The sequence below is a fragment of the Lacerta agilis genome, chromosome 6 (assembly GCF_009819535.1).
Source record: "Lacerta agilis isolate rLacAgi1 chromosome 6, rLacAgi1.pri, whole genome shotgun sequence".
NCBI classification, from domain to species: Eukaryota; Metazoa; Chordata; class Lepidosauria; order Squamata; family Lacertidae; genus Lacerta; species Lacerta agilis.
This window is the reverse complement of record NC_046317.1, coordinates 74,842,006-74,858,344: the sequence shown is the minus strand read 5'-3', so window position 1 is coordinate 74,858,344 and position 16,339 is coordinate 74,842,006. Positions and strand designations below refer to the sequence as shown.

Genomic DNA, 16,339 nt, shown 5'->3' with positions numbered 1-16,339 from the left:
AGTGTAAGACTGTACTGAGCTAAATAGTTGTGGTATAATGCAACCCTGCTTTTTTGCAGAACACGTTCATGCTTGCTTTTTTCAAAATTTGACGTGATTGTTATTGTAACAATAAAACAGCTCAGCTCAGACATCATGAAAAACCATGGTTTGTGGCTGCTAACCATGGTTTGGATTCCAAACCATGAATTGGGCTTCCAAGCACACCCCTTGGCTTTCATGTGAACATCATGACTGCTGAGTAACACAGCAGCATCAATTTAGAGGAATTCTCTTCTATGGGAACGAGAAGAAAGGGGAATGTTTCTTCTAATGTGGCATTGGCTGTAATGTGCCGGCAATATTGAAAAACAAAAGTATTATTCTTCAGAGTTATTATGCAGATTTGTACACATGTTTAAGGCTGCAAGCCTAACCTCACTTACCTGGGAGCAAGTCCCATTGAATTAAATAGAACTTACTTTTGAGTAAACATGGTTAGGATTATGCTGTAATCAACTAGCAGCACAAACCTAGGCATGTCTACTCAGAAGCAAGTCCTGCTGAGTTCAGTAGGACTTACTTCAAGGTAAGCTTAAGATTACAGCCTAAGAGTTCTTGTTCTTGGTGAAAACCTTAGAAATAATACACTTATTTTGACAACAATCACAGATTCAGTTGGGCACTCTTACTATGTAGTGTAGAGATGTAGAGAACGCTGAGCCGCAGCTTTGGAGTTGCCTACAAAAGAAAATTAACACAATAAATAACATCAACTATACTTTCCAGTGGAATAGCCATGTTAGTCTGCAGAAACTAAAACAAGAGAGAGTCTTGCAGCACATTATAAACAAGTGGCATAAATTTTCATTGACTACAGTCTACTTCATCAAATGCATGAAGAGCAGTTATCTGTGGATATACCGGTATATCACTGTGCTTCATGCACTGTTTGGGCTCAGGGAATGGGGACTCTAAATTGTGTGGTTAGAAGGGAAGGGAAGAAAGCTACATTGACCTGAGTTATTTTCACGTGGAGTGACTTCAGCAGCCTATGCCACAAAAGCAATGCAACACATGAAAGACTTCAAATTCTGGATGATTGGTCCTGAAATAAAGGAAGTACCAAAAGCTAGGAGGAAGGTGAAGGATATCCTGGGTCCATGCTCATCTCAAGAAGGGTGACACGTTGATAGAAAATCAACATTTGGCAAGCCATTTAGCAAAACCAGAAAGGAGAAAGTGCCAGGATAACAAAGGAGCATTTTCAAGGGAAGCAGAACTTCACTGGGTCACTGGTGTCCAATGACCTTCAGCCAAGGACCACAAAGAATCTCGCAAGGGAAACCTCAAAACCCCTAGTTAACCTATTTTACAACTCATGGGGGGCTGGTATGGCCATACCACCCCTCTCCAGCAACTGTACTCATGAATACTGGTATTTGTAGTTCAAAAGCCAAATATATTTATTAGGATGCATATATTCAGATTGATTTTGGTTTCTAGCCTTTAGCACCCATTGCCACATTGATTTGCATCTTTACAATGCAATGTAAGGGCTAGAAGCTACGGAAACCCAGCCAGATGGGTGGGGTACAAATAAATTTATTATTATTATTATTATTATTATTATTATTATTATTATTATTATTATTATTAATGTGTATACTGCCCTATGCCCGTAGATCTCAGGGCAGTTCACAATATAAAATTACAATACTACAAGCTACTGCATGGGGGCAGGAGTCATACAAAGTGTCAGTCAAGGCCAGAAATTGAATTTTGCATTCTTCACCTTGCATGAGGAAAGAGTGGGAATGTGACAGCTAAGTCCTCTTCATCATGTTGTCAGTTCCACCACCCATCACATGTTTGAGGAAGAAGACTGGGCAGTGGGGAGGGAGCCTGCTGTACCTGTGAAAGTCCTTGGTGCAATGTAGAACTCCACGCAATAAACGGTTGTAGATGTTTGCACAATTCTAATCGCATGGTGGAACTGAACACCAAAACAGCCTTAGGAGGGGAAGACATTCCCACGCTGTGTGAGGTCCAGAGAACCCCCATCAAACAGTCATTCCCGAAAGGTGTTATGTGGAACGCAGCATTGTAACATATCTGAAACAGAAGGTTCTGCACCTTCTCGCACACATTAAAGAGAAAATATGTACACATTACTGTGCTCTCAATAGTATGGGGCAAGCAAACAACAACTGAGCAGGATGTGCCCCCATAGCCAGAAGAGGATAGTCCTCATTAGGAAGTCGTCTAAGATGAGACAACCCTTCAGTTTATTCAGCAATTCATAAGATAGTGAATTAAACATCTCAGGCATGTTTTATTTAATGAAATATGCAAATACATTGAAAATATAAAGAAAGAATCCTATGGGCTCACGTAATATTGTTATTCCGTAAAGCCTGCGAGAACATTTCCAAAATATCTGGTGCATGTTTCTGCAGAGGAAGATTTCTGTATACTTTTGCTTGTTCTCACTTGAAAATTATTCTCCGAGTATGGTTTAATTCGCCTTTGATGCTTTAATGTCTTTTTACCATTACTTAGAATTAAACAGAGCCTCACCTATAGAAATCTATCAGTTGACAGTTAGCCTTTCATTTCTCAGGGTGAGAGCAAAGTTCCTGGACTGAATGAACAGAATATACCGGTACTAAAATTTCACATCTCTCTCATTTCCATTAGTCCTCTTCAGACATTCAAGGTGAGGGCATGTGGGCTTAAAGAGGGGCGGGGGTCAGGGACATGCATAAAAGCACCGACCCAACAGTCGGGCATTGATATCAGACAGGCTGGAGTGGAGCTGTTGTGAATGGGGGAATTGAGGCTAGGGCTTGTGTGCACACCCCTGTGTTTGATTCACACAATACAAAATCCAATGTCATGAATAGGCTATTGCCTTATTTGCTCTCTATTCACTGCGCTCACCTTTTGTTTAACTTTATTAATTATAAAAGAAAAATGCAACTTCAGTAACCAATAGAGATACGCCCCCTTAACTAAGAAGTATAATAATTTTTGTTAAATGTTTCATATGGAAAACCAGCAAGATAAAGCCCAGAATACGAATAAAAGCTTACAATCTTACTAAATACGTGGATTTAAATTGTAAATGTTTTAGCCAATTTACTGATCAAGCCCATTTAACATTAGCATGGATCAATTTTCACTGTTATTTAAATTGACAATTGCTTCATCTTTTTATACCTGATCAACCTCTTGATTTTTGTTGTTGTTGCCATATCCCTCTTTATTTATTCATAATCCCTTTCAGCTATTTTAATTTCAACAAAACACTTCTCAAAAGGTTTTTTTTATAAAAAAATTACTCCATAGCGCTGTTAGCAGTTCAATACCTCATGCAATTATTATTATTATAGGGGGGTAATAGGTCTGTGATTGCTCCCCCCCCCGTTGTGTCCCTGAGGGTCTGGGTCTGCACAGGCTGCCTACACGATTTAAAACCCGGATCATGGAGAGTTCTAAAACCACATGGGGAACCTACACAAATACAGCAGGGACCCCACTTCAGACATTCCGCCCCAGTGCATAGATGGCATTAGGGTTGGGTACTGGGGTGGGAGTGGGTATAACCTTTGCTTTCCTGGTCCACACAGCTGTGGACTGGAACAGTGAAAGGCAAAGGTAAGTGGGAGGAAAGATTAAAATGTTCCATTTCCTGGTCCTGCACCAGTTTGGGGCTCTGCACTAACCTCTAAGTAAGACAAAAAAAAAGCAAACACAACACCCAGGCTGTGCATTAAATGCAACATGTAGTTTGACCCTCAGACAACCCATGGGGTCCTGCTGGGAGGAACAGCTTCTCCAGCTCACATCCTAACATCTGGCAACCTCCCAGAGCCTGCCTGCTAAGCGTCGCAGAAGCCCCAAGAAAGATGTTGCGAGCGAAGGGTTAATGGCTACAGTTAATAAGCTAGTGCCTTCTGCCAGCCCCGCTCCAACAGGAAGATTGGCTGGACCGCAGCAAACAATAGCTGGAATTGTACTAGCGAAAAACTAGTTCAGCGGCATCGTCCGCCAATAATTTTAAAAACAGATTTAAAACATTCTCCCCGTTCTTCTTCATACTGTCCAAGTGAAGGGAGAAGATGGGAATTGGGAAAGGCAGATAAGTTTTCCATCCCTAACCTCAACTACCAAAAGAATGGCGCCCTTAGTACCTGCCAAGTTGGAAACTTCAGACCACAGATTTGACAGTGGGGGGGAGGGGGGATAAGCATTCTGCAATGATAACAGTGTCAGCATCTGCTTTCCGATCTTGTAAAAAAAACAAAACCCAAAGCAGCGACAACAGCACACCCTCCAACGCTTCACGGATGAAAAGCAGGGGACTACTCCAAAGATGCACGACTTGTGCGTTCCCCAGCCCCGAATTACACCCTGTGAGAAAGGCAGCGGCGAGCAGGTATAGAGATGTTTAAGCCAAAAATGGATTCAGCTGCGCACAACAGGACAGATGAAAACTGAAACGCTTTCATCGACATTTTACAAGCTGGAAAGAAGAAGAAGGTGTGGATAGCAATGAAGCAGTGCACTCAGATTCTGTGTTTGGGTGCATCTGCCTTTGCATGCATGTGCAACACACCGAGAAATTTAACGTTTAGAGACCTGCAGTAAGGGAAATAAAACCGAGGAACCACTACACCAATGTGCATGGAGGCCAACGTGCCTTTTCCAAAAAGGCATGCTACGTGTCCCCAAAATAAAAGTTAGGACCTGTGTTTTACCAGGGGAAATCGGAACCATTCCTTGTAAATAGGGACATTTGGAGCGGGTGGCGCTGTGGTCTAAACCACTGTGCCTCTTGGGCTTGCCGGTTGCAAGGTCGGTGGTTCGAATCCCCACGGCGGGGTGAGCTCCCATTGCTCTGTCCCAGCTCCTGCCAATCCTAGTAGTTCGAAAGCACATCAAGTGCAAGTAGATAAATAGGTACTGCTGTGGCAGGAAGGTGAACAATGTTTCCGTGCGCTCTGGTTCCGTCACGGTGTCCCGTTGCGCCAGAAGCGGTTTAGTCGTGCTGGCCACATGACCCAGAAAGCTTTCTGTGGACAAATGCTCCATTGGCCTGAAACAAGATGAGCGCCGCACCCCATGGTTGCCTTTGACTGGACTTAACCGTCCAGGGGTCCTTTATCTTTACCTTATAAGCCCAAGGCCCAAATCGGAAAGATTAGTACCAAGGTGAGCAAAATACACTCTTAAACCCGTTTCCTTTCTAAGTTCAATTAGACATATAACAGAATCTAGGTGGCAATCCTGTCATTAAAGATGCAAGTAGCCCAGATAGGAGAAAATGGCCACAAGCCAGGGTAGTATCAAACAGGCAGCCCCACACCTAGCATGTGCAACCAGGAAAGCACTTTGAAGCTGGTCTATCAATTGCTCACATCCAGCTGAATATTCTGACACTGCTGCTTCCTCTAAGTGCTTCAAAAGGTACAAGGAAACAAAAGCAACATCGAAAATAACCCTTATTGGACCAATGGTTCCTCTTGGCACACTGTTGTCAACCCCAAATGTTAGCACCACTGCAGTACCTGGGTTGATTTCCTTCCCTTCCTTGTATCTTAAAAGGAAATGCTATGGGAAAGAGGAGAAAATTGAACCTGGAGCCTCATATGCATGCAAATCTTACACCCCATCATTAAGCTGCAGCACCGTCCAGACATCTTCCTCATCCAAAAAGGAGTCACAAAACTGAAATCACTGCCAATGCAATCAATATGAAATCCAGTAGGTTTGGACTGATGCATTTAAGGGTAAAAGTCCAAGCCCTGATTCATACAAGCCAAGGCCATATGTCTGTCTGCCCTGGTTCCACCCCCCTACTCTACATACACACCCATGGCTAGGCGTCTAAAGTTAATAAACCATGAACAAGAACTGTCAGCTTACCTTCTATGTCATCTGGAACCGTGGCATAAGTGTTAGAAAGGTTAAGCTTCAGAATGTCAGGGTGTTCTCTATTTACAGTCAAGCTGGGTGATGTCACTAGATCTAGCATTTCCTTATACCTGGAGGAAAACAAAGGGTGGGGGAAAACTCAGATAATTTATTCATTAATTATGCATGCTCGCTAATGATTCCATTTTTTCCCTCTCCCTAGGAGTAAATATTAAAGCTGATTTCCAAAACCCTGGCTTCATATAAATTCTACATAAACAACATTCACACAAAAAGTTTTCGGCGAAGGGAAAATGCGGAATTAAAAACCGAGCAGTCGCTTCCCTTGGAGATTACGCCCATCTGATTAAATGATTTCCCGCTCATCTTAGATGTTGGCATCAGAAGATTACATTTATGTGTTTCTTAAAACACCATGAAGAACAAGCAACGCGTTTTAGGATTGTCATCATCGTCCAATGCACACAGTGGCTCTGGATAAGATTCTGAGTCACAGAAATGTTTTGCAGCAAGAATGGAAAAAGGAGACACTCAACAGCATTACACAGTTATGGAATATTGAAGGGGAAGAAGCTGTTACATGGGGTAGGGTCCTCGTAATCTTAATGTCAGCAATACTGCACACAGAGTGCTTAAATATCATTGAAATCAACAGGATTTAAGGAGACTTTAGCTTTCGCAGGATTGCAGCCAAATGCAGTAAGAGACTCGCTGAAAGTCGTTGCATTTCTGTGATCGGTTTGCTTGATGGCAAAACATACAGAAGAGACTTCTAAAGTTAGCTGATTTGAAGCAAGCTGGCGCCTCACATATTCTTTGCTAAGGAAAACTGAAATATTCAAATGAAGCTAACAGCACACCGGCCCCCTAGTAAATTACATTTACTTGCAGGTGCACTTTGAGGATGGGGTGGAGAATGATTGGGGAGTAGTTGTTGTATCCTGGACCAAGTTGCTTCTCTGAATTCTCGTGGTCACAGTCATTGCTATCCCTCTCTCGATGCTTCCTCTATCAAAATTAGTAAATTAGTATGGCCACTTATGGTTCTCCCAAAAAGAGGAAACACATCACCAATTAATGAGGGCACAAATTTATCATATGCACAGATGCAGATTCAGAAATAATTACTATAATTTAAACAGAAATGCTTTGTGGGGAAAGCTGTGATTGCATGACCTATGTGCCTGATCCATCTGCTTTTTGTGTGCTGTTAACAGGCAACTTCAAAACTCTCTCCCCTCTTATGATTCTTTGTCTTTAAACTGGGCTTAGAATGGAAGGCCCTTCAAATAGAGGATCATCCTTTGGAAAGCAGAACACATGACTACCCCTATAGCAAATAGGAGCAGATGGTACTACCTGGTACCAACTGAAGGCTGGATTTGGACTAGGGACCAGCACCAAACACTCTATGTAGCTTTGAGTAAGGCAAAAGGTAAAGGTAAAGGCCCCTGGACGGTTAAGTCCAGTCAAAGGCAACTATGGGGTTGCGGCGTTCATCTCGTTTCAGGCCGAGGGAGCTGGTGTTTGTCCACAGACAGGTTTCTGGGTCATGTGGCCAGCATGACTAAATCGCTACTGGCGCAATGGTACACCGTGATGGAAGCCAGAGCACACGGAAACGCCATTCACCTTCCCGCCGCAATGGTACCTATTTATCTACTTGCACTGGTGTGCTTTTGAACTGCTAGGTTGGCAGAAGCTGGGACAGAGCAACGGGAGCTCACCACCGTCACGTGGATTCGAACCGCCAACCTTCCAATCAGCAAGCCCAAGTGCCACCCGCGTTCCTGAAGCTGTGAGTAAAGTTACTGTTGAGTAAGTCCATTTAGCGAAGTCTATAGACCTTGAATTTGTTTGTTGATTTTAGTCATCCAGTTTAGCACATGATTATTGCAGGTCTAAAAATGTAACCAACTTATTATTATTTTCATTTATGAATCGCTTCCCGTGGGGCATCCCAAAGCAATTTACAATAATATGAATACCCAGAAGTCTACCAAAGCTCAAATTATGAGGAAAAGATGGGAGCAAGACCTCCTGACCTCCGACTGACTCCCAACTTAATGAAATTCACAAGTCCGCATCCGCAATCTCCCCCAAGTGTTAGCCAAATCATGACCCCTCTAATCAGGATCTCCTAAAACAGTAGTTAAGAGGGACCACTATGAAAAGTTGAGGTCTCCTTATAATTCACATACAATTTTTTTTTATGCTATGCACAAAAATCCTCATTTAAAAGGTGTTGTCAGGGAACTGCCACCTGGCCCACTGAGGGGAATGGAGGGTCTGTTAGCATACAGAGAGCCACGACGCCAATTGAGCAGCAGCACCTCTTCCAGCGGAGAAAGCCGCCATATCTCCAGTGGGGAGGAGAGGGAAGGAACCAGCCTGGCAGGGAGAGGGCTTAGGGATGCCACTGAGAGCCCCAGCACCTCTTCTAGCCAGAAGTCACAAACAGGGAGCCTGGTGGGGAGAGGGCTTGGGGGTGTTGCTGAGATCCTGTGCTCACCTCGCCCAGCTGGTCAGGAGGGAGGCATGCCATTTCCGTCGCCCCAATTGCGCAGAGGGTGAAACGCAAGGAGGGTAGGAGGAGACTTGGGGTGCCAAAGTTCTTATGCTGGGGGAGAAGCCGGAAGGGGCCACTCCCGGATTCTGCCAGCGACGGAGACAGACATGCATTTTGTAGCTCTGCACTGTAAATAGTTTGCACACTAAAACTGCAAAAGACTGTTTGGGCTCCTGCTCCGTTACTCGTGAGGCACCATCACGCGAACCTTACAGGTGTCAATATTATTCATGGGATTTCCCCAGACTACTGTTACTCTTAATAGCTTGACATTTTCAAGATGTCAGGTTATGCTGTCCATTCAAGGTGGTTGCTTTTTCTTTCTACAAAAAAAGCTTTGATGAAGTTGATCAATGCAAAGTTCACCAGGAAACTCGTGGATTCTGCTGCTACAACAATAAGCAGAGGGTTTTGTATGAAATAAAGGATTGCTTAGTGACGCCAGCAAACACCAGGAATAGCGAAACTTATTCTTACAAGGTCACTGCAAAAAAATAAAAACAAACACGTGCCAGTTAGGTTCTGAGCACTGAGGATGCCAACATGATTGTAGAACATTCTAGAAATAAAGTGTTAGGGAAAGCCTAATGAAACTTCAGTGGTGGTGGTGAGCTCTGAAGAACTGGTAAAATTGTGCCAGTTCACCACACAAACTGGCTCACATCCAACACCCTTTCCCTGCTACACCATATTGGCTCTCTTAAGGTAAATATCAGTTATGTTATGGACTGCAGTTATAACACTGATTGTGTTGTCCACAGACCCAGATATCTTTGCTATATAATTTTTGGGGCTCTGCATGAATCAACTGCCTTTTGCTTATATTATGGATAGCATTGGTACATGCCCGAATTCCTCACCATATGAACAGGGCCTACTGGATTTATGTAGCCTAATATTAAAAGGACAACTGAGGTCCCATTGAACCTGTTCTTGAAAAGGTAAGTCAGGGATGAACGTGAAGAAGAAGAAGCAAAGTGCAGAGATTCAAGTCTGTCTGAGAGGACACATCCACTGCTTTGAAATCCTGCCCCCACCCCACCCCCAGGTCTCAGAAATACACAGAGTTCTGCAATTATTTACATTTTGTTTTGTTTCTTTATCCCGTTTCCTTAGTTTTACAAGTACAAAACTTAAAACCTTGCAAATACCTCGCTCCCTCCTGAACAAACAACCAAGTTCTCCTGTGACACTTGAACTGAGAAATCTTTAGAACAATGGCGGCTCATTCATAGCTCTTAAAAAGGTAGAATGGACCATAACATCACTAAATCAGGCAAGCAGGTACCAAAATCCAATTATGCTTTAGAAGAATAAGAAGAAGAATAAGAAGAAGAATAAGAAGAAGAAGAAGAGTTTGGATTTGATATCCCGCTTTTCACTACCCGAAGGAGTCTCAAAGCGGCTAACATTCTCCTTTCCCTTCCTCCCCCACAACAAACACTCTGTGAGGTGAGTGGGGCTGAGAGACTTCAGAGAAGTGTGACTAGCCCAAGGTCACCCAGCAGCTGCATGTGGAGGAGTGGAGACGCGAACCCGGTTCCCCAGATAACGAGACTACCACTCTTAACCACTACACCACACTGGCTCTCCACTGGCTTGAGCATTCCAAGTGTTGGCATTATTGTGACAGGGGTCCAATGTCATTACTCCTGTTGTTGCAGCAGGTATTAAAAGCATATCATGGCACTGCAAAATTGTCCATTCTTGTATGTCCACATAGAAATCCTGAGTTGGGAAGTCTGAGAGTGAAATATGGCAAACTTTGCCATACCAATATGAAATTGTTGCCCCTGTGAGGCAGTGATGAAGAGAACCTTGGGGCTTAGGAAGCAGCCTTATACTGAGTCAGGCCATTGCTCCATCTACCTCAGTATTGTCTATACTGACCAGCAGAAGATCTCCAGGGTTTGAGGCAAGAAACTCACCCAGCCTAACCTGCAGATGCTGGGAATTGAACCTGGGATCTTCTGCATGCACAGTGGATAATCTGCTACTGAGGTTTGGCCCTTCCCTAAAAGCAATCCGTCTGCACATTGCTAAGAAGCGTTCCACATCTAACTCTGCATTTTTCTGGCTTTCAACGCTGGGCATTTTTTTTACATGGCTCTGCAGTAAGTCATCCCCTCACTATGCACAATCGCAAATAAAATGAACCATATATCGTGGATCTCTTTGCTTTGCATTGCTGGGATATGCCAAAGTCTGCTGTGTAACAACAGAGATGGGCCCAATGCAAGCTGCACAGGAAAAGATCTAGACATGCATTGTCTCCCCCAATTCTGCTTTCCTTTTCGCAGCTGTACAGAGCAGATTGCACCATTTGTTAGCCCTGTCGTCACTCTGCGTCCCCCGAGGCTACAGCATTAAGGCAAAAGCATGACTGTGCTTTCAGAAGAGTGCTCTGCAGCAGTGTCAGGGAGCAGAACTTGGGAGATGACAGCTGGGCAGTAGGGGAAGTGGAAGAGGGAAGGGGGGGCGACTTCAAAAGGCTCCCACTGCTGCTAACGGATTAAAAGCATATGGAAGGTTCCAAGTCAGGGCCTGAACCAGCTCACCTTTCTATTTACCCCCGTGAGCTTTTGTTCAGCTACCTAAGCTGCAGACAACTACCTACTCAGGATAAAGATCTAACATTCAAAGCAGAAAGGTAGCAGCTGGCATAGCAGCAGCCATGGAGAATGCAGAAAGAGGGAGAGGGCAAGTTAGCAATAACTAAGTATTTTGTTTTGGAGAGACATCCTCCTATTTTCCAGTCCCTAAACGGACAGAAAAATGAAACTTCGTTTCTAGGAACAATACACAGAGTTGCTTCTATTACTTAAGAATCAGGCTTTCTCCAGGAACTGCTGACCTGTGCACCTCCAGGTAATGTTGGTCTCCAACTCCATCTGCCCCAGTGAGCATGGTCAATGTTCAGCGGTGTTAGAAATTCAGTTATTTAGGCTAGGCGCCAAATGGCTCCTTGAACCAGGGTTACAGCCACCAAAACGGAACACCTGGTTACCATTTTGGGGTCAGGCAGCTCGAAGGTTGTATTTTTCAATATGACTTTTTGGTTCCTGAAATTTATTTTGGTTGTGCAGATAAAATATCACAAGATATAATTCTACAGGGTGTGTCGCTAGTGTGTGAAAACAGCTGAGATCTAAGGATCCCCAGGCATGCACCTCCAGATGGTTGGAGAAGTCAGGCCCGGGCCTCTTCACTTGGTCACAAGTGGTCGATAGCCATGTGCAAAATGCGCCTGGCGAATTTCGAACACTGATGTTCAGTTATGGTGGGACTTGTAGTTCTGTAAGACCTGGAGCACCACAGGTAGCCACCCCGGCTTAGTCAATGCAGGACAGGGTGGGCCATGGGCAAAGCCATTTCCCATGGAAGCTTTCCATACATTCTAGGAAAAGTTTAAATGTGCATTCACTCTCACACTGGCCCTGCAGCAGAAGCACTGTAGTTTGGTGGCAGGAAGAGAATATGCCTTGCATGAAGGAAGTCTCTGCTTCAATCCCAGCATCTTCAGCTTAGGCTGCAAAACACACTTGACTGAAACCTTGGAGGACGACTGCCAGTCACTACAGACCATTCTTCCACTCTGGGTCCCCAGATGCTTTTGGACTACAACTCCCATCATTCCTTGCTAACTTGGCCAATGGCCATGGATGATGGGAGCTGTGGTCCAACATACGTCTAGCGACCCAAGGTTAAAAAATGCTGCTGTAAATAAAACTGAGCCAGCTAGCACAATTAAGTTGCCTTTGTGATTGATACCCAACATTAACAAACACATGGTTTGTGTGTGGTCAAACAAGAGGCAACACATCTCTGAATCACAGCTTTGAACTGGCCATACCTCTTCATTTACCCCCCCCCCCAAAATTAATAGGGAGAAAAATCTGGATTGGGACCACACCATGGGGAAAAGGTAGTCATACCTTCTCCCTGTGCTGTTTCCCACTAACAATCTCCCCACCCCAAAAGCTGATGTTTGCCTTAATTTAGTGGAATAGAGAGGTGAAGCAAGTGCTTTCTATTATTATCTTTTATTTATCTCACAGAGCCACATGAAGAAGAACATCTGACAGGATCTAGAACAGTTCGTATGGGGAGAGCTGGTCCTTGGGGTACTGTGGTCCTGAGCCGCTTAAGGCTTTATAGGTCAATGGCCCTTCATATCTTGTTGGATTCCCATCTCCATCTGTCCTAGGTATAATGGCAAATGGTCAAGAGTTGTGCTTCAGCAACATCTGGAAGGCTGCAGCTCCCTCATCCCTGATCTAAACCCATCAGCACCCTGAACCTATCCACGTGTACTACGAAGTAAGCCCTACTGGGTTCAATGGGGCTCATTTCAAAATAAGCACATACAGGATAGCTTAGTTGGCAGAGCATGAGACTCAACCTCAGGATTGTGGGTTCGAGCCACACACGTTGGGCAAAAGATTCCTGCATTGCAGGCGGTTGGACTAGATGCCTCTGGTGGTCCCTTCCAATTCTATGATTCTAGGGCTGCAGCCTAAGGCAGCTCAAATACTTAAGTGAGAGACTCAGTCTTTCAGCTTACAAAACCCCAAGTGGGCCATCATTCTACTTGCACTGCACCCCCCAAATTCACAAGCGCATGATATACTAGAATAAGGTCAGAGACTGACTATGGAAATAAACAATGAAGTGTTAACATGACCACCAATTTCAGCTTCTAGTGATAATTATTTGGTGGCTATTTTACTAGGCATACTATGTAGAGGAGCAGGCAAAAAAAGGGTGGGGTGGGGTGTTCCTGTAGTGGCTTTTGACTGAAAATGATAATATTCCAATGTGAAATCAGAGACCCATTATCAGAATCAGACATACTGATGAAAAGCTGTGTCTGAGAAAATGAGTCAAAGCAGGAACTTCGATGATTTAAGCCAACATGGAAACTACCATTGAATAGGCAGAAGTTATATAAATTTAAAATGGCAGGTACAAGCACATCCCATTGCAAACAATTATGTCTGCAGATAATTGAATTCAGATGCACTTTGCTATCTAGTTTCATTTATATTCACTAAGCTACATAATTTATATGCAAGTACAATGTCATTAGCCTCTGGCTCTGGAATTATGTATTGAAGTACCTTGTCCCAGGTCACACAGCGAGTCAACAGCAGAACTGGAAATTAAACCCAAGAGCCCCAAACTTTGTGCCTCCCCAGAACATTTTTCATTTAAATGCTATAAAAGCAAACTTTGCAGGACTAGTAAAATATCCTGTCATTTCATAATTAAAAGTCATACACAACAGGAGATTTTATTTGCCTTATAGTAAATTACCTGACTTGTACTAATAAACACACAGGACTCTTTCATATATTGGAATCCAGATCAAGTTGACTTGGGATTCAACTGCTCGTGTTGACCATGCCAAAGCCACAGCTAGGGCTACTGCATGTACCATAGTATCAGAAAACAAGAGCTTGGATTGAACGTCTCACAAGTCCCAAGGCTAGATAAATGCAATGCAAATCTACAACAGTAAATTTCACTGCTGCATGTAACCAGTACAAAGTTTCTCCATGCCTAGAAAAAAAAAGCTTCACCAGCTGAATTTCAGCCTTTTTTGCAGCTATTCAAAAGGCTGCTGCAAAAAGAAAAAGTGGCAAACATACAGAGTATTAAGCCTGGTTACAACCTGACTCAACCTTCATAGGCTGCTCTGAAGACACCTGTACTTGCAGAAGGCAAAGTTGGAGTCCTCAGATAGAACCCTGGAGATTCTGTCTTATGCGTGCTGGGCAGGAGCAGGACATAGGGCATCAAAGTTCAATCCCTGCTTGATGCAGGAAATCCAGAGCTTGAGCATCTCTGAAAGGACTGCCCAGCCTCTAGGTAAGGGGTAGGCAACCTAAAGCTCATGGGCCGGATGCGGCCTAATCACGTTCTCAATCCGGCCCACGGACGGTCTGGGAATCAGCGTGTTTTTACATGAGTAGAATGTGTGCTTTTATTTAAAATGCATCTCTGGGTTATTTGTGGGGCATAGGAATTCGTTCATCCCCTCCCCCCCAAAAAATATAGTCCGGCCCACCACATGGTCTGAGGAATGGTGGACCGGCCCACTGCTGAAAAAGGTTGCTGACCCCTGCTCTAGGTCATGGGTAGGCAAACGTAAGGCCCACAGGCCGGATCAGGCCCAATTGCTTTCTGGATCTGGCCCGCGGATGGTTCGGGAATCGCCACGTGGATCGCCAGCACGCACGTTCTTTCCGTCTCCCTCACACGGCGGTGGCGGCGCCTCCTTCCTCCCTCCTCCTAGTTTCTCCCTGCCCTGCCTAGAGGAAGTGGGCTGGGCTCTGTTGGTGCCAGCAGCAGCAGTGCTCGAGCGGCTGACATTTTAAGCAGTCCGTCTCCGGAGCCCTTTCGCACGCCGCTCATCGTCCCCCCCCACCACCACCACCAGCCACTGCTGCTCACAAGACACAGGTAAGCAGCCACCGGGGTTCGTGGTACACTTGCATCTCCCCCCCTCCAAAATATAGTCCGGCCTCCTACAAGATGAGGGACAGTGGACCGGCCCCCTGCTGAAAAAGTTTGCTGACCCATGGTCTAGCTAATTGATTCCATCACCAACAAATTTTGTGGAATTTCCACCTGCTAACACTGTCCATTGATTGGACCAAAATCAGGAGGAGCTCTTCAGCTTTCATTTTGTGAAACAATCCCAAACTGTATATGTGAATTAGGAAGCACTCTTTCCATCTAAGCATCGGTTCTAAGATCAGTGTTCTCCGTCACAGATTAGTGGTGCTGGTAGCATCTCAAAGAAGAAGCAGACTCACTCTTGCTGTTTGCCATAGTAATTCAGAAGGCAAAAAAGTCAAGTTAAACATCCTAAAAGTCCCGAATTTGTGGGAGATTTTGTAGTCAAACCTAACAATTCATATCTATGCCTGTTAGTAAATAAAGGAAGTGTATGCCTGTAAAAGTAAATGAAGGAGTTAAGGACCACAGAACTGTAAATTTCTAAGGAGACACAGCTAGGTTACACCCCCTCGCATTGGAGAGGAAGGGAGGAAGTACGTAAGTAAGTAAGGGTTGCATCCTGTTCCTTTCTCCCTTTCTCTTCTTTTTGAACAATGTAACTGACCAGATGCATGAGTCTGGCAGTCCCTGCCGAGACTCCATGTCTGAAGATACCCTTTTCGTATTTTGTACTCACTAAGTTTTTACCTGTTGTTTTTGCTGTACGTGGATTGATGCCTGAATGAGACCTCTGATTACTGTAAGTAAAACATTTAAACTTACTTAGGTTTGTGGTCTATTTGATACCAGAGAGTGTAAAGGCGACGGAGCACAACTGTAAGAGCTTAATACTGGGACACTGAAAAGTCTAACCACCTGTATTTCCTGCGCTTTGCAAACACTGCATATATTTTAGTTTTAAACTCTTTGGGGGGCTCTCTTGATACAGGCATTCAGCCCTTTTTTCTTTTATAGTTTCCCACACACACAGGACTGCAGGATTAGCTAGTATTCTCCAGTTATTTCCCAACAAAATTCAGTCTTCAATTAACAAACTTTTGAGCTGTGTTTCTTTGCAGGGACATCTAAATGTTGCACATCAAAAGGCCACCTCATATCAGTCCCAAAATATTACAGCTGCATGCTTTGCTCAGTAGATCTGTCAAATGAAGCTATTTTTTGGAGGCTACTTTACTTTTTGCCATTGTTTGGAAGCTACTTTACTTTTTGATGCCACTTTAACTCTGCCTACTGTGTGGTGCCCACCCACCCCAAGCACATAAATGAAGACCCAGAGTTTATATACAACAGCATTTGGGTACCATCTCTGTGTTAGCTGTAATGAAA

General features: G+C 44.1%; 1 protein-coding gene across 1 annotated transcript in view; it reads right to left on the bottom strand.

Moving 5' to 3' along the window:
- Nucleotides 1-16,339, bottom strand: part of EYA2 (EYA transcriptional coactivator and phosphatase 2) — a 132,851-nt gene that overhangs the window by 85,128 nt on the left and 31,384 nt on the right. The window contains 2 exon segments of the mRNA XM_033153481.1: nt 672-720; nt 5,911-6,029. Of these exon segments, the coding sequence (XP_033009372.1) occupies nt 672-720; nt 5,911-6,019 (158 nt within the window). The 5' untranslated portion in view covers nt 6,020-6,029.